We start from the raw sequence: 19,105 nt of genomic DNA on the forward strand, positions 1-19,105 counted from the left end.
TTGCCCACTTTCTAAAATAGGTTGTCTGTCTTCTTATTGTGGAGTTTTAAAAGTGTTTTGTGTATTTTGGACACAAGTTCTTTATCAGATACATCTTTTGCAAGTATTTCCTCGTGCTTTGGGGCTTGTCTTCTCCTCACTTTCGAAGTACAATTTTTCTGGATCCAGGGTTTTACATTGGCCCCTGTTCATCCTTTTCCCTTCAGCACTCTGAGTATTTCACTCCACTCTTTCTTCCTTGCATGGTTTCTGAAGAGAAGCCAAATGTAATTCTTATTTTGTTTTCCTGCAAGTAAAGTGCCTTTTCCTCTGACTTCCTTTAAAACTTCTCTTTTCCTCTTCTTTTCTGCAATTTAAATATGACACACCTACTTGTCAACTTTTTTATCCTTCTTTTTTATCCTTCTGGTCTAACTGCCCCTCAGTTGCCCTCAGGTTTTCCAAGGTTATTGGTCAATAACCGTGGAAAATTCTCAGTCATTGTTGCTGCAAACACGTCTACGGATTTTCCTCCGGTAGTTCCCGTTACGCCTTTTGTCATTGTCCCACGGGTGCTGGGTATTCTGCTGGGTCTGTTTCCTTCCTTCTTCTCTCATGTCTCACCGTCAGAAGTTTCTCTCAATGATTCTTCAAGCCCACAGAGTCTTTCCTCCGCCGTGCTCAGTCCCCTGAAGGCGTCACTCGTACCTGTGGGGTTCGGGGTCCCAGCACGCCTTTGACCTCTCCCCAGCGTCCCCTTCTGTCTGCTGCAATCGCTCATTGCTCCCTCAGGTGGTCTGCATTTCCCGTTACCGGCTTAGCGTGTCAGTCACAGCTGCTCTGAATTCCGAGTCTGAGAATCCCATCCCCTTTGCTGTGTCTGAGCCTGGCTCTGGGGCTGGCTCTGCCTCTCCCAGCCGGGCTTCCTTGTTTTCCAGGATGCCTGGCAGTTGTGCAGACGTGAGGTTCTGGGGAAAGGGGCCTGGGTGTGAGGTCGCTCATTGAGCTTGGGGTTGGGGCCCATTTCCTGTCTGCTGTAGCTGTTGATGTCCACTGGGGCCCTCTTTTCCATCTCCACTATTGTCTGTGGGTTTCCCTACAGATGTTTTTAAATAGGGCCTGAGACATGCCGTGTGTCAGCCATGTTCCCCTGCTCTCTTAGGGAGCCTGTTACCTGGCAGTGAGCAGTCTGGAGGGAAAGAGTGTCCCACAGTCTTTCCATCATGTCCCAGCTGGGGATCCTGTGACCTTGGCGTCTGCTTCTCTTGTGTCTTTTATTCCCACCTTGGTGGTGAAGAAAGGCCATAAGGGGGTGGGGATTTTCCTTCCCCCATTGCTTTAGGCTTCCATAAAACCCCAATGGGTTAGATTCCAGTAAAATCATTTCTCTTAAAAGCAGGCTTTCTTTAGGCAAAGGGAACGCTCTGGCTGATTTCAGACGGAACACTTTCCCTTCCCTGCCCCCTGGCAAAAGCACCCAAGACTTCACCAGCCTTTGCTGTGAGAACTGGAGAGTTCTCGAAGGTGAGACTGGGACACGGGTGGGGCCCGTGTTAGACACTCAGACTCATCCCCACTGAATGTCTAACTGCCCTCAGTTGCCCTCAGGCCTCCCACCCCACCCCCCAACCCCCACCACTCACCCCCACCCCAGAGCTCTGGGGAGCTGCCTTCTCACGCTGCCTATCCAGTTTCAGGGCCTTTGTGTCTCTGAATGGTCGAAGGAGAGTTGTTGGTTTCAGTTTTTTGGCTTTTTTCTTATTACAAGAATAAGTGGTGGGTGGCGCCTGTGGCTCAAAGAAGTAGGGCACCGCCCCCATATGCCAGAGGTGGTGAGTTCAAACCCAGCCCCGGCCAATACCTGCAAAAAAAAAAAAAAGAAAAGAAAAGAAACAAGTGGGAAGACTTCAAGCCCCTCGCATGTCAGACTAAAATCCAGAAATCCCATAATTCTAATAGAAAGTCAATGTGGCCGTGCTGCTTGTCAGGATCCAACCCAGCTTCTCACTCCTGAAAATCAGGGGCTTTAAAATCAGGACCTGCTGTGGTTTTCCCAGGGTGAGGGAGAGAAATCCCACATGATTAACAGGCCCAGTGATCGTCACCACCTTCACGCTAAACAGGCAGGCGCCATCTCTCAGGAGGTGAAGGTCCATGAAAGATGTTCTGGTTTGGTTTTCCTAAAAAATGGATGGATGAAGCATTTGGAAAGGAAGTTAGGAGGAGTCACTTCTTGAGGGGTCTACTTGGGGTTAGATGAGGACTCCTCCTGTTCACTTACTCAATCTTCAGGCCTCAGTTCTCCATTTATGGAGAAAGGGGGTGTCTTGAGCCAGGTTGGCGACTTTCAAACATGCTCCCTGGAGCCAGGGGTGTGCTGTGCCCCAGAGGCCACAGACAGCAGGGTCACCTCAGTCGGGGCCCAGCACCGGGCTCGGCTGCGGGGAATTGAGTCCCAGCCTCGCCCACACCTGCCCCAGCAGGGTCTCTTTGTTTTCCAGCTGATCATTCCGGCTTCCTTTGGTTCTACATTTCTACAAATCCTTTGAATGCCATGAAAAATATCAAATTATTGGAAGAAAATGGAAGCAAACGCTAGTTTAAATGTTAAATTCAACCTCCCTTCAGAACCTTCCCCAAGGCAGGATACTTGTGGGCTTCCCCTGACTGCACCGAATTGGTTGGCTGCTTTCCTTGGACTTACTCACCTGATTGGTTGGCTGCTTTCCTTGGACTTACTCGCCTGATTGGTTGGCTGCTTTCCTTGGACTTACTCACCTGATTGGTTGGCTGCTTACCTTGGACTTACTCACCTGATTGGTTGGCTGCTTTCCTTGGACTTACTCACCTGATTGGCTGCTTTCCTTGGACTTACTCACCTGATTGGCTGCTTTCCCTGGACTTACTCACCTGATTGGTTGGTTGCTTTCCTTGGACTTACTCACCTGATTGGTTGGCTGCTTTCCTTGGACTTACTCACCTGATTGGTTGGCTGCTTTCCTTGGACTTACTCACCTGATTGGTTGGCTGCTTTCCTTGGACTTACTCGCCTGATTGGTTGGCTGCTTTCCTTGGACTTACTTGCCTGATTGGTTGGCTGCTTTCCTTGGACTTACTCACCTGATTGGTTGGCTGCTTACCTTGGACTTACTCACCTGATTGGCTGCTTTCCTTGGACTTACTCACCTGATTGGCTGCTTTCCCTGGACTTACTCACCTGATTGGTTGGTTGCTTTCCTTGGACTTACTCACCTGATTGGTTGGCTGCTTTCCTTGGACTTACTCACCTGATTGGTTGGCTGCTTTCCTTGGACTTACTCACCTGATTGGTTGGCTGCTTTCCTTGGACTTACTCACCTGATTGGCTGCTTTCCTTGGACTTACTCACCTGGAGAAACCTGCAAATTCCTTCAGAGTCCTCCCTCTGAAAACTGGAATTGATGCAGGTTCCGGTCCTGAGTGAACACTGGAAGGGCAGCGTCTCCCTCCCTCAGCCCCCCACCATGGTTCTGGACCCCCGGCCTCCAGGGAGCAGGGTGCTGACCCCCCAGGGACACGTTACAAGATTCTTGCAACACAGCAATGCTTCTAACGCGGATGAAGCAAGCTCTAGAAATCTTTACAAGATATGTTTTACTGTAAATATAAAGTTAAATGTATTGTTTACTGAAGAAACTAATTTTCATCAAAGGTCTGCGTTCTTTAGGGCACATTCCTCTGTACCTGTGAACCCTGGAGAGGTGGCGTGAGCTCCTCAGTGAACTTCAGGACACTGGCCCCCTTCAGAAGTCTTTGCTCATTGTGCACAAAGAAATGACGAGGACACGATGGGTGCAGGACCAGCACACACATGTTGTTTGAAAAGCAAAGACGAATTGTGGAGAATGGGGAATCAATAAGATATAGTTGAAAAAGAAAAGCAGTGAGGGCAGGACGTCTCCCGCACAGCCTTAGCCCCCAGGGGAGCCGCCACGAAGGCCAAGCAGGCAGCTAGACCCTGGGAACTTCAATTTGTCCTCAGGACTGTCCGGTTGCAATTATACCTGAGCACGTGGCCACCCTGAGAGTAGAGATCTTATCTAGTTATTTTGATGCCTCGAATTTTTTTGAATACATATATTACTATAATGACACAATTTCAGAATGCTTTTGTTTTCCCATTGTAATTAAATTTTCAGGTATGCAAATCAATACATTTATTAATAGGGCAATTTTCAGAATAACAAATGATCGTTTCAGCCATAAAATTTTGAGTCCCTTGTGAAAGTGCAGTGATGGCACTGCCTAGTCATATTCTACCATAAATTAAAACTAGAGAACATAGTTTTAGGAAAGTAGAAATACATTCACGAGTGACAGAATCATGAAAGTTTACATATCAAAATTATCAAAATTCAGTATTAAAATTATTGAAATAATCATTGTACATTAGAGATGTAAGAACAGATTTTTCAGATTGTATCTCCCCAATTTTCCCTGTTTTAGAAGAAATACTATATTAGCATATTTCCCTTCATTTATCAGAAACTGTATCCTAGATACCGAAGAAATTGAAACATTTTAATAATAGCCTAAAGTGATTTCATTTCTCTATCTTTCTAGGGGAGCCTGGGATTCATTACTGGTCTAATGGCAGCCTCTGGACTCCAGCTGGGAGGGCTAGTGTCTTTGACAGTGTCTGATCCATGGAGAGGGGTCGCTGACACCACGGGTCAGCTGCTGGCATCCAGAGCAGACTGTGATGCAGGACAAATGCCAGCAAGTGCATGTCCCCTGCACGTCCAGCAGGCCCTGCTGCCAGGAGCAATTACAGAGGACAACGGTGACATAGGCACCAGGAGGCTGGGTCGGCGTGGCTGCTTCCTGCTACCGGCTTACCTGATGCCCTCACTGCCCCAGAAACCCCTCTGTCATTACTTGGGTGCATTTACAGTCACACCTTCTGCAGGTGCCACTGCCAGCACTGGCTGTTTGTCACATGGACTGATTCCACTCAAAGGACACTTTCCTTGGCTCACTTGCCATTGTCCTCAGAAAATCGGCTCTCTCTGGGAGGAGCTGGCAGCTGGCTCCCAAGGACTGAGGCCTTCCCAGAGCATCCCACAGAAACCAAGGTGACTTTAAACAGCCAAGCCATGCCTTGGCTTCATGGCAGGACTCCACCTCCGACAACCGAATGTCACCAGAGTGGAATCTACCTGTTTGCCAGGGTAAGATTCTGTAAAGGGAGTGTCCAAACACAACAAGACTTGAGCAGAGTCAGGACACAGTCAGGACACAGGCGTCACAGAGCAGTGCAGGTAGTGTCTGTGAGCGTGATGTCCCCACAAACAGTCCTGTCTAATTGTCACAGCACTGAGATGAACATCTATGTCCCCACTTGGTCGATGAGAACTCAGGACCTATCTCATAGCCAGCTGGTGACTCAACCGAGATTTGAACTCACGTCCGCTTGGCTCAGACCCCAGTCCTGGCCCGTGGTCAGGGTCTGCACAGTCCCAGGGGCTGGTCTGCCTGCTTGTGCCGGCATGAAGTTTCTTTTCTCTTGGAATGTTCTTGAATAGAGATTCTTCTCTCCACATCCTTCCTCCAAGAGTGCAACTGTCTCCCCCAAGAGTTCTCCCAAGTCTCTTACAACAGTGCTTGTGTTGACAAAAGGGTCCTATGAACATAGAGACAAGCTTTAATAAAATAACTGTATTCTGTACACCCTCACCTCCATTCCTTCTGAAATTTACCCTGGAAAGAAGGAAGGGCTTCCCTCCTTTAATCCTGTGGTTATGCAGGGAGAGGAAACTGCTATGTCATTGAGGAATGTGTCCAAAATATCCCCAAGGTGCACACCGGCTAGGGAAACTGTCCAGCACAACCGTCCAAAGCAGTGAGTGCTCTGGGTTTTTTTTTTATCACTGTTTATCAAGAACCAATACATCATTCAGCATGTACCTGGCACTGTTCTGAGGCCTTTACAAACGTCATAACAGCCCTGCAAGATGGGTACCAGTATTCTCTGCCTTCTGCCAATGAGGAGAGTGAAGCCACAGCCCCAGGGCCAGAGCCGGGAGTCCAGCCAGCTGTGCACATGTGGCTCTGGCCACCATGCTGGGCCACCCCTCCAGGTGCAGAATTGTACCAGCCCATCTACTGCTGGAAGGCCCATAAGGTGGAGCCAGCTGGAGCTACCTTCTTGTATTTGCACAGAGATTTCTATTGTTCCAAATAGTTTTTACAAACAGTTTTATGATAATTTGTTTATTGTAATACTTGGAGGAAAAAATGCTTCCCTGGCATGGAGACAGGCCAAGGGTCAGAGGGTCTCTGCTCATTAGCGGGAACCCTCCAGAGGCAGGGTCTGGAGTCCTGGGTTGGTATATAAATGATCGGGCTGCACGGTAACGATATGAAGGAGAAAGAGTAGGAATGAGTTTCTGACAGACTTGCTGAGCCCTAGACAGAGTGCTGCGTCCTCAGAAATGTTAGAGAAACCTCCAACGTCTCTAGAAGGTCCAGAATTACGACCGAGGCTTTCCCAAGCAAGGCTGGCAAGGGCTCTGCTGGAAGGTGCTGAAAAGCTTTACTCCTTCCTCTGACTCACACATGAGGAGGGTCCCGTGAAGGTCTCTATCATGGACACAGGGGTGGCCTTGCTTTGCTGTCCACTCTCAGTCCTTGTGATGGGCCCGGCGTGTGGGTGCCCTGGAGGAGCGATTCCTGCTGCCTCTCCATTTGCTGTCCCTGGTTCCTGGCCAGCCCTGTTGTGGCCTGGTGGTGGGCACTGCTGTCTTGTGCAGAAGCGTGTGGGGCAGGAGTTTCCTCTTATACCACACTTTAAGGGCCCGGATGCTTGGTGTGGGCACAGGGTTTGGGTGGCTGTGAGAATAACACGTCGTTCTGTGGGATTTCAGTGTGTCGCTGCCCGTGGACACTGAGCTGATGGGACAGCAAAGCGTCTTCCCAGGAGGGCAGCTGTGTCTGGTGACTGTGCTCCAGGGCCACACACACCAGCTAAGCGGTGACACCAGAGGCTTTGGGCTCCCTCCTTACCCACTGTGATGCAGATGGCACAAGTGTAGGCTCAGAAAGACCAGAGGAGGGAGGAGACTGCCCTGGGGGCTTCTAATGGACCCACCACTCAGAACCTGTTAGTCTGGGGGCATTCAGTGGAGGCAGAAACCCAGAGTCCTCAGCCCTGGCTCTCGCCCCCGTTCAGAACCCAGTAAGAACCCAGCTCCCCCTCCTGGCATTTCCCTGCCCCCCCCCCCCCGCCGGGACCAAGCGGAAGGCTCTGGGGGGCAAATGGCATAAGAGGGTTCACAGCATCACACAGCCTGTGTCTCAGATGATGGCAGAAGGCAGGAAACCAGAAGAGGAAATGAGATGTTTAGACTTTAAACATCAGAGTAGAAAATGGAACTAAATTCCCCACATCACCCACCCTGGCTTAAATAACAGAAATGCATTCCTGACAAGCTCTCATCCTTCCTTTCAATTTATTACATCGATTAACACCCCAAACCATTAATTCCATCTGTGTTTTGTTTTTTTCCTTTCTTCACGCTGTCACGCAGCACTCAGGGGAAATGACATCGTTCATTTTGAAAATCACTGGTTCCAAGAGAAGACTTGGAATGTATGAAGAAAAAAATTAACTCTTTGAACTGTACTCGTTGGAGATGAGAAGGCGCACCAAGGGCCGCCGTGCATTCGCACAGCTTTAAATAGTGCTAATTCTTTATGATCCACTAAAATATTAAGGTATCACCTTTCAGAAACTAGCATCCAAGGGCATTTTAAATATAAATGTAAGTAATTGAATCTATCTAGAATATGGAAAAGGATTATTCCAGGCCATTATTTCTCACAAATATTTAGTAGTAAAATACCATACTTTACTCTATCAAAAGGTCCCAGACACCCTAAAATGACTCTGCACGTTCTCCCCACAGAACGAGCTCAGGAACCACCTGAGCCCTGAGGAAGAGACGGGATTGGTGGTGGTGTATGGCCCTGAACAGAGACTGATAACTTCAGGTCGCCAGCTGCAAGAGGAGAAGGCCACCCCACCCCCCAGGCTGTCACCACATCACAGGCCATCTTGCTCTGGACTGTTATCTTCTGGTCCTGGAAAGATGTGATGGCAACCACCGTGCTGTGTGTCCTAAGACCAGGATAAACTCTGCACGTCACCAGGACCCCTCACACTGGTTCTGCTTTTCGTCTCTGTAGTTCTATGGATTTCATTCTGCAGATGAAGTTCAGAAAAGGTGAAGGTCTTCCCCAAGCGTTGGACACAGCACAGACATAAAGCGGAATTTGAAGTCTGAGCTTCCGATTACAAATGTAGGGCATTTTTTTCCCTTCATCTGGATTTTCCAAAGTGGTGCCTTTCAAACCTCAATAGAGAACTCAAGTTTTCCCTTGGAGATGTACATCGATCGGCAACTTAAAATCTGTTTGATATCCAACAATAAAGAAAACTGCTGTATGCCAAAATTACCTCACCTAGAAACTTTTTGGGGTTTTTTTGCTCTTTGTAGGGCAGCAGTGGGCATCACACGCCACTCTGTAAAAGAGACTTTGCATATCTGCTTTGCACCAAATTCATTTAGGAAATTGCCAACTATACATTTGGTATTCCCATCAGCGTGCCTGGGAGAAAAAAATGAACAAGGGCAAAAACTAATTCTGGTAAAAGCATTGCATAGAGAACATTTTGCCTTATGCATTTGGCATGCCAGGTGTCATCTCGAAATATTGTTTGACAATACTCTTAGCTCTTCTTTCCAAGCTCTTTGATGTGAGTTATTTAAATTTAAGAACAATGGCTAAAGATGAAAGAGTAAAAAAGTCCTCTTATGCTATTTTTTTTTGTAAAAGTACTAATTTAGTGAAATTGCATGGCAGAGGGAAGGGGATATTAACTAAAATTCTGACTCTGAATAAGTCATGTTTGTTTATGTCATTGTTCTCATTTGTTGCAGGAAACCAGTTAGCAACCGCGTTAGCTTGGTTCATACCGTTAATTTAACAGTATGGAAAGAAATACAGAGATTGTAATGAAGGGAGAACCGAAGTTGGCATTGACCATCCAGACTCTTAAGCAAAGAGTAATTGCCACATCTTTGGTCAGATCAAGAAGAAAACACTCAGACATGAGAGGATGGTGACTTGGAGTTGTGTTAAAAGATGCAGTCTGTGTGACCAGCTGTGTGGGGCACGTCTGAGTTCTCTCTTTTGCAGCAACAGAAAGTCAGGGTAGTTGGGTGAGTCCGTGAATTTCTCCTAAAAGTTCTTCTTGGGGCACTGGAACCTTCCATCTACACCTTCTTAGCCATTGTCTGGCAAGGCAACATGGGCCCAGACTTAAACACTCTGGCTTTGTAACATCTGCTGGAAAGTGAGGATGATAAATTGGTCCTCTTTATCCACATTGATAAGTTTGTTCAAGGCAAAGATAAACTCGGAGTTCTTGAAAATTACACACACACGAACGTGCTCTATTTTTGCTGCATTTAGGACTAGCAGAGGTCATAATCATGAAAGCCAACCCCTAACTATATACACATCATTTAGACGTCTTCTATATTTTTATATATTTATCTCGTACTTACACATGAACACACTGAAGCTCTGAGTCACTATGTAGTATATTTCCCCACTCTCCAGAAGGTTCACATGAGTTCACAAAACTAGCCAGTCTCGGGCTCCAGAATGAAAGACGGCAGAGCACAGTGGTGAAAACTCCAGGCCGCAGAGTTAGAATGAGCAGAGTGTGGACCCTAACAGTCCGTAGGACTTCTGGCAACTGTCCTAACTCTCTGAGCCTCCTCTCCCTCATCTCTAAAATGAACATTGTTTCTGTTTGCAGTCATAGAGGTTTTGTGAAATTCAGTGAGAGCCATGAGGGCATTTGAACTTGGTGCACAGGAGCAGAGCACAGAAGCTGCCTGCCAGCATCAGGGTGCACCAGGCATCAGGGTTCACCAGGTGTTGACATGGAACAGGCGTTGGGGTGCAATGGGCATCGGGGTGCACTGAGTGTACAAGTGTGCTGGGCATCAGGTTGCACTGGGCATCACGCTCCCAGTGTCTGCTCCATGTGGCTGTTTTAGCTCTCATGGTTCCTAGGGTTAAGGAGGAGCAAGCGTTAGGGGAACTAGAAAAACATGGCACAGAAGAACCGTGGCCTCACGGTGCTGACAACAGCCATGGTGAAATCATGGGGTGCTGCCTGCGAGTCTGGGGGCCCACTCAGCCTTCAGTGAGGAAGCCCTTCCCCAGCACGCACAGGTTGCATGGGTATGGGGTGCAGCAGAGGCAGCTGTGGCCTCCATCCTGGTCCTCTCCAGTCCAGCATGCAGGTTCCTCTGGGTTGCAGCTGGCTTCCTGGCCACCCACCTGCCCGGCTGCTTCTTTATTCTGTGGGAAGATCAAGTACTGGGTGCCACTGACTTTAGACTGCCCAGTGCACCTCCCGAGGGCACCTGGCAGGCCTGGCTGCCAGTCTTAAGGCTGCTCCCAACTGCTGCCCAGGGAGTCAGGCCACTGACCAGTGCTAAAGTGGCCTGGTCAAGAGGGGAAAGGTGGAAAGGCTGGTTGGAGGGACGCAGAGCTCCAGCAAGTGCACTCTAAGCCCCACTTCAGTGACAGAATGACACATGTTAGAAGCCTGAGTCCAGCTGTCACCCTGAACCTCTTTCAAAGCTCCTTCTCCTGAGATGATGAACCAGCCCTCTGATGGCTTACACTGGCTCCATCTATGATGCATTACCTTATCCACAATAAACAAAGTACAGAAAACAGCTCCTATCTCTGCTAAAATATTTGCATAAATTATTCAAAAATAAATGAATTGGGAGAACTTCAAGAAAAGTAAAGATTTGCAAAGATTCTGATCTTAACTGACTTTCAAACCAGGATCTAAAGTGTTAAGAGACAGGTTTTGATTTTATACTCCCACCTCCCCCAAATCAGAAGAAAATATAAGTTAGAAGCTCTATTTTCTGGCCTCAAACCTACTGTCCTAATGAAACAAGGGAAATGTGCATACATCTCCCCAGAGCAGCCCTGCTGGCGTGGTAAGCAGCGTTCGGAGTCTGTCCAGGGTCGCCACAGCCCTGCGGTGACTGTGCCTCTGTTTGTGGGGCTTGTCGGAAGCGTCTTCCTTTTGTGACATCACTTTGTGACGTATTTTCTGCAGACACATAAGTAGGACAACTTTGGATTAGGGCAGCGACTGTGTGAAGCTCAGAAGTTTCCCAGGCAGAGGCCTGCAGCCACTTTTTTGGAATAGCTCAAGCTCTCAAATATCTCTCACACTGTAAAGACTAAGTGGGTGAGCCACAGATCTTTTCAGATTCACTAGAAATTATCAGCAGCATGAAGCTGTGCTGTCAGTGGAGTAGAATTGTTGAACACTGAGCAGAAGAGGAGGATCAGTGTGAAGTGAGCCAGACGGTGAGGTGTGGAAGTCCGTCTCTCTGACTGTAACGTGGGCTCCCTCTTTCAGAATTATCTGCCAGGTCAATTTAAAGAACAGTCATAGGGTGGTCGTTAGACATCGGCATGCCCTGTCAACACTAGTTCACGAGGGTGAATGGACCTGTGAGGCAGCCGGCATTGTCATTTCCACTTCACGGATGGGGAAACGGAGGCACAGTTTGAATACCTTGCCCAGAGTCCCAGTAGTGGAATTAGAATGTGAAATAAAATCTCTCTCTTTCTCATAAATGAAAACCAAGCTGCGAGCTGTCCCCTCACCACATAACAACCTATGAACATCCTAACCACTTCAGTGTTCACCAGAGGGATTATTTTTTTCTTATGTAACAACAACAAAAAAAAAAATCTGGACATTTCTAGACCTATAAGGAGATTGAAGAGGTTGCCTGTAAAACAGGGAATAACATAAAAATATTTGTATGCCTTTTTCATATCAACATGTTAGTGCATGCTCATGAGTTTTAGGGCAGATTATTTTTTTAAATCATCACTATTGTAAATAAGAGCTTACGGGATTCAAGCACAGGATGTGATGTTGACTACTGGGTATATTCCTTCCTCCATTTTAGGTCAGATTTTTAGGGTTCTGTAAGTATAATCTTGAAATGTAGGCTATCCCTGGGAAAAGAAATGGTTCAAAACTATTTCAGGTTGCAATCCAGTTCCTCATAAATGTTTATTTCTTTCATGCAAATGTTACATTCAGCAACAAGTGTATCACACGAGACCCCCTCTCTATCTTTGTGTGATTGTTCCCTAAATAAAGCCACACAGGAAACCCCTCCCTGTAAAAAGATAAGACTCAGATCTTAAAACCTCCGTCTTTATGCAATATTTTTCTTTGGGTGGAAAAAAACAGACAAAGGAGATGAAATAAAATAAAATAAAACAAACCAAGGCACACAAGCAGGCAGACAAACATGCAGCCTCTGAAATAAATACCCCTAAGAGGCTGTCTCCTGGGAAATTGCGAACCTCAGCCCGAGATGCTGAGGTCTCCATGTTTCCGACAGAAGTATTTCCCCCTTGACACAGGAGCATTGCAATGAATTAACTAGTTAAAAACTGTCAGGCTGGAGAAAACAGTCCCTGCGTCTTTCTGAGCACCGCGGGCCGTCCGAGCCTGGCGCAGGAGCCTGGTCCTCCCAGGGCAGGTGGCTCCCGGGGCTGCCCCGTGGCCCTGAGGCTTCTCCTGGCCGAGCCGCCCGCGCGGCCGCCGGCTCAGAGCAGCCTCCTCCTTCCACCGGGTCCTGGGCAGCTCCGTCCTTCCAAACGCGAGCTGAGTTTGCAAGCTGCCGGCTGGGGCTGGGACTGCTGATGTCACAGCCAGAAAACAGTTGTGATTGGATCTAATTAGACTTTGCAGCGGCAAATAGACAAGCTCCCTGCGTGATTGGCTTCAAAGTGGCTGGTGCCCAACAACTAGCAGAGGCGCAAAAGTAGCCGCCGAGCGCGGGGCGCCCAGAGCGGAGGCGCGCGGAGCCCCTGCCCGGCGCCCGCCCGCCCAGCGACGCGTTCCCTCGGCTCCGGCTCCGCAGAGGACCCGGCCCGGCTGGAGCCCCGCGGAGAACCATCAGCGCCGCTCCGCTCCCGGCTGGGTCCGGAAAAGTGCGCGGCGTCTGGGCTGCGGAATCCGAAGCGCCGGCAGCAGCTGCGGTGGTGGCGGCGGCGGCGGGAAGGAGCCCGAGGAAGGGGGAGAAGGGCAGCCGCCCGGGAAGGGCTGCGCGGCTCGCTGACGCCCCGGCCATGGCATCCGTCCTGGGCAGCGGCCGAGGAGCCGGCGGGCTGAGTGGCCAACTCCGATGCAGGTCCAAGAGGCGGCGGCGGCGACGGTCCAAACGGAAAGGTAAGAGCCGCCCGCGGCCGCGCAGCCCGCGCGCTGCAACTCGCGCCTCCGGTCTCTGGGTTCGCGGATTTCCAGCAGCTTCACTTTAGGGCGCTGGTGGAACGTCCACTCAGCAGGGCGTTTAGGAGCTGAGACCCCTTGTGCGCGCCTGGGGGCCTCCCGGAGCCCCGAGGGCATGGAGCTGTTTGGGGAGAGGGTTGGGTCGGGCATCGTCCAGCCGGGGCTGCTGCGCCCTGGGCACCCTCGGGAGGCCACGTTACTGTTGGGGCCGAGCACACACTCACTTGAGCTCACACCGCAACAACGAGGGGACGGGCCCTCAGCTATTGCCACCCGGATTGTCTCGGAGGAAGCGGCGGGCAAAGCCCCGGGCGGATTCGCTGCCCCGAATTGGCCGCGATTTTTACTGAGTGTGGCGCCGCTGCCTTGTAAATACTGCGACCCACAGACAGCACAGGGCTCAGTCCTTGCACAAATAAGCAGAAATTAACACCTGAAAACAGGAATAAGCAGCACATCTTGTCAGCGGTGGGGGGAAAAAAAATCCACAAACCAGCAAAGGATTAGCAGCTGCCGGTGACAGGTTGCTGCTTAGGAACCGCGCTGTGCTTGTCGCTGACATCGGGGAGCCGCGCACCGAAGTTGGCCGGTGCCACCGCGAGCCCGGCGTCCACACGGGGGCTTGTGCAGAATTAGCAGGCGCTCCAATGTGAGAGCAGTGTCCCAAAATGCCATCATCGCCCGCGCACGTCCCCAGAAGGATTCAGATTCTTCTAACGCCGCCTCTTCTCTCCCGGAGAGGAACTTGCGTACCGTTAGCTGCTTATTAGGAGTCTGCAGCAGAAAGTTCAATTATTATTATTATTTTTTTTTTTTGAAATGCCTCTCAGTATTTTTTTAAGTGAATCTAGATCTATACAAAGCCATGGAAAAGACATAGCCGAAAGGTATCAGATCTTCCAGTGGCAAGGCAGGCGCGCTGCTGGGCTGGGGCGAGGTTGACCCTTCTCCCCGGAGGTTTTTCATCTTTGCCGTGGTTTGTGCAGTTAAGTTTCCCCCAGATGGTCCCCCACTGCCCTCAAACAGTCCCCAGTCCCTCATTACTTCGTCCAGGGCTGGAATTAGCCAGACTGTTAAGGTAGGAATATCAACAGCAGATCGTCTTAAACTATGGTTGCACCTCAGGGCCACGGAAAACAAACGTGGCTCCTCTACTTTCCCCCAAAAGGTTTCCGAGCCACCCGTTTCAGAAGTGGGAGTAATTTTGCTATTCTGGTTTGACTCCCAGCCTGCTGCCGTGGCTGCCCCCTCTTCACCGGTTACTTGAAAATACAATCCTGAAACAGACCCCAAGGCGACGCTAACAGAACGTGGCATCAGAGTTAAGAAAGTGACCGGATTGAAAGGAGAATGGGACTTTTAATAGAGGAGAAGGAAATATCCTATTTACTCTCCAAGCCTTTGTGTTTTCCAGTATTTTTGTTGGGTCTATTAAGTACTTAGCATTGAAGGGCATGGGTACTATTTATAATAACACAATCATAAATATAACCTGGTGGAAATTATTGCCCTTCTCCAAAATTATTTTCCTTGTCATTAAACGTCAGTCCCTACTAGGTCAGAAAATACTCATGGGGAGAGTCTAGGGAAAGACTTCATTTGCTATAAACATAACCGTAGAAATTCAAAATAAAATCTATGCCTAGGTTACTTTGAATATGCCAAATCCTTTTATTTTTCATAGCCAGAATTTGAAGTGGGAAAGCACAGTTGGAATGTTCCTATCAATTCCTATTGTAGGGGGATTTGGGCATGGGGATGAAATTTCCCGCAGCATCTGCTAATAGCTGCCTTGGTAGGGAAGTCAACCCCAACTGCTCAATATTCACTTTTGGGGGAAAGGTTAATGTGGATGTGCATGATCAAATTAAATGATAACATAGCAAGCTAAGAGACACATTAAGTAATTATGGCATTTCCTGGGAATAAATCACTTTATTATAACACCTAGTTGCTACAGAGGCTGCTTTTCTGTTGTATACTAAACAATGGTGAGTTTATAATCTGTACTGACAGTCGTGAATCTCAACAACCATAACTGGATAAAATAGCTTCAACTTCTAAGCTTATGTAACATTGAAACTGTATACTTGTCACAATGGAAAGCCCCCCTGCGGGTGGACGGCTGCCGAGGAACCTCAGGGAGGCTGTACGGGGCACTGGCTGAGAGGGAGACTCGTCTAGGAGTGAATAAACAAAATTAAGACCAATGGCAACTTCTAGTCTTCGATATGAAAATTTCTACCTGTTCTAAGGGACAAGAATCATTTTGAAGGGGTGTGACAACTTCTTGGTTTCCGGTGTTCTGGAATGCTGTTTGTTTTCTATACGCATTCCCTAAAAGTGACTTTGGCATAGCAGGCTTTTCATTATCAAAACAATCTATGGCTCTGAAATAAAATACTCGAGCTGCAGCTGAGGGACAGTAATGATACAATACTTTCATTATTGTTAAACGCAGTCCATAGTCTTAGAAATAAAATCCTTTCCTGCAGGAGGTATTTTTTAACTGCCATACCACACAGGAAATGTATGTATCTTTAAAAAAGAAGAAAAATATCACGGTTGCTACAATATAACTTTCCGTTATTAACTGGCATTTGTCTCTCAGATAAACTTTAAGGACAACCCTCAGACTGGGTCTCCCACCCACCACTCCCGGTTGTTATTTTTATCAGGACCTAATATAATACAGCTCTGCTTTTTTTTTTTTTTTTCTGTGCTATTTTTCATTTGGGACTTTGTCTTAGAAATTATTTATAAATGATTTATACATGATATTTTCTATGCAAAGGAGAAATGCCAAAATTTGACTTTTATGTGGGAGAAAGATAAGCAACTAAAAAAAAAAAAACTGTAGCAAGCACAAGGCAAACCTCTCATTGTGGCATCCGGCAAAGCAACGTTCATATCCCCTGTAACGTGGGACAGGTTAGCGTGCTCTGCTTCTGTTTCAGTCAGAGTCTTTCAGAGCAGGATAGGAGTCCTTGCAGCTTGTGAAGGCGGGCCGTTAGCTCCCGTCACTGAGTGCCCAGGCAGCTCACTCATCGGGGAGAGTACCGGGCAGCAGCTCCTTCTAGAACGAGCCAAAGTGACTGGGTACAGCCGGAGCTGTACTGTGTGGCTGTACAGGGCAATCCCTGCCTGTATTTAGAAAGAACCAAATGTGAGAATTTTATAAAGTATACATTTTAACTCGACATAATAAGGGTAAAGTTACTGGTATTTACTGGTATTTAGCCAGGTAGAATAAGGGGCCAATTTCATCCAATAATATAGTATATAAAAAAGACGTGACTTAACTATTTATCAGTTAATCTCTGAACTAAGGGATGCCTTTAAGACTTGTATGTTAGAGGAATCTCACAAATATCTTCCAGTTATTAAAATAGTATGTATGTCCTGTTTTGTGTGTCTGATTCACTTTCTTTTGTGAGTGTATTTTTCCTGAAAGAAGCTATGCACTAACTTGAAATGCATTTTGCAAGTAAAATATTTTTAATGTTCTACTCATTACTATATACAATGTGTAAGTGAGTGAAGTTTCTGGATTTTTTTTTAACGCTCTTTCAAGGCAAAAGTATTTGGAAATAGATTGTGTAAATGGGAGGGCAGGGTTTTAAGAGAGGGGTGTCAATCTTCATAAACCAGGAAGGTGAAGGAACTTCGGGAGTGATTTGAAATGCTCCGTAAACAATCCTCCATTGTGTCACCTACGTTGAAGTCCAACTTTGGCACATGACGTTTCTCTCTTTGATGCATTTGACAGCAAAATAAGTTAACTCCTGAAATTTAGATATTGTTGCAGAGAGGCTGGTTTTACAGAGTTTTAGGAAACTGAGAATGAACCGTGGGAGCGCCAACATGGGGCAGCCCTAGACACCCAAAGCTGGGGCTTTGGGGAAGGTGTGGGGAGCCGAGCAGGTTGCTGGATGTTGTGAAATGCAAATAAAAAGTTGGCAAAAGGAAAAAAATAAGTCGAGCAGATGGATGGCAGACACCGGCTTGTTGTAAAATGAAATTCCATGAAAAATTAATGAAATAGAAAGATTGTGCTCAGGATGAGGGCAGAGCAGCATGAGGCTCCGTCAGGACGCGTTGCCCTGGCCGGGGAGGGACGCAGCCCGCAGCCCGAGAACCACACACTCCCCTTATCTTCCTCACTGGCAGCCTGAGAGGAAGGGCTGGATTTAGTGATAAAATCAAATTGATTAAACCGTTAGCCAGTATCTAATTGTGTGGAGCTTTTTTTTTTTTTTCCTTTCTCTGTCGAGAAAATTTGTATTAGTGCCTCTGGTTTTGAGTGACTGGAGTAATAACATTAATTTGAGATTGCTTTGAGGGCATTAGATGTGATGATTGAACTTAAATTTAGAATAAAAATGTAGGATTTGTGTCTCTGTTCCTGCACAGTGGTGACTCGATTATGCAAAAGAGCCATCCTAGAAGGGCATTACATAAGGGAACAGGGAAACGGCTTCTTTTTCGAAGCACGGGCAGATAACTTATTCTCTGCAAGCACTTAACGTTCAGTTTTATGACAATAGAAATATGTAAAGTGATACACACACGTTTGTACACACGCACATGGCTGTCCATGTGTGTATGTGAACATATATGCACAGACAGCAAAAGCCTTTGAGCAATTTTTATACCTGCTCAGTTCTTCTCCTGAAATAGTAGAACATGAATGTCAGTATTTTGGTACTAGGAAGAGTTTTTAAAATCTCCTAAAACCAAAATTAATTACACTACTGCTTTGCTTCTCATCATTTGAAGATATTATTTTTAAGTCGATCTTGCCGTGATACATTTGGTTCCTAATTACTGCCTAACAGGATTTCTAAAAGGACAATTTCCTACATTGCAAGCAAGATTTTAAAAGCACTTATGGTCATTTTGAAACTGAATATAAGAATAAAGGTGACAGCCAGGGAAGCTCTGAAAAGCTTGGCCGTCCTTCACAAAATATTTGAACTGCAAGTATGGGTGCTTTTCCTGAGGTTTCTGACACCACGAGAAAGGCTGCACCCAGCTGCACCTGCTCAGCGTGTGGCTGAGAACCCGGATTCATGTTGCTAAATTTGTGAACAGAATGAACCTAAATTCACCTCTGTCTTTACAAGTAAATGCTTACCCTCCACTCAGAGAAATATGTGCTGTTAAATGTTTGATTTTGCAAACGTAATTGTTTATCCCCAGTGACTAATATGTTCTCACTTAAGAATGTAACCAGTGTCAAACGAAGGGACATTGCTTTCAATAAGAGAAGGACAAAGTCAACAAAGTCTTTTTAAATTTTTGATCCACATGTAAATGTGCCAGGCTCCTGGGAGACTTTAGAAAACAGGAAGGGAAGGGAAGAGTAGAAAGGCCGACTCAGAGCAGAAGCAGTCCTGTGCTCACGCCCGTTACTACCTTGGTATTACGGTATCCCCGTTCAGTGACTAAAGTGGAGCTTTTATTTGTTTACTTTAATATTTTATTTGGAAGAAATGGAGGACAGGCTAGTAGGCCTGACGTCTGGGCTGACATTATTTAAGCAACATCCCAGCAAACACAGTCTCCACCTATAAATTCAGCGTGGATTTAATTTCCCAGAAACCACGTCTGAAAATTAGCAACTTAGAAACTGATTTGTTTGCTTTTGAAGAGATCTGTGATTTTTCCCCCAAAATGAATCTGGTCACTTGCAAAGATTACAGACATTTTCTGAAG

General features: G+C 47.1%; 1 protein-coding gene across 2 annotated transcripts in view; it reads left to right on the plus strand.

Annotated features, from left to right (window-relative positions):
• The first annotated feature begins 12,909 nt into the window (after positions 1-12,909).
• The window catches only part of ADARB2 (adenosine deaminase RNA specific B2 (inactive)), a 392,152-nt gene continuing 385,956 nt past the window's right edge, over positions 12,910-19,105 (plus strand). For both annotated transcript variants that reach the window (XM_053573048.1, XM_053573049.1), the window contains exon 1: positions 12,910-13,327. In XM_053573048.1, coding sequence (XP_053429023.1) covers positions 13,228-13,327 — 100 coding nt within the window. In that variant the 5' untranslated portion in view covers positions 12,910-13,227. The remainder of the gene's footprint in view (positions 13,328-19,105) is intronic.

This window comes from Nycticebus coucang, chromosome 20, assembly GCF_027406575.1.
Source record: "Nycticebus coucang isolate mNycCou1 chromosome 20, mNycCou1.pri, whole genome shotgun sequence".
NCBI classification, from domain to species: Eukaryota; Metazoa; Chordata; class Mammalia; order Primates; family Lorisidae; genus Nycticebus; species Nycticebus coucang.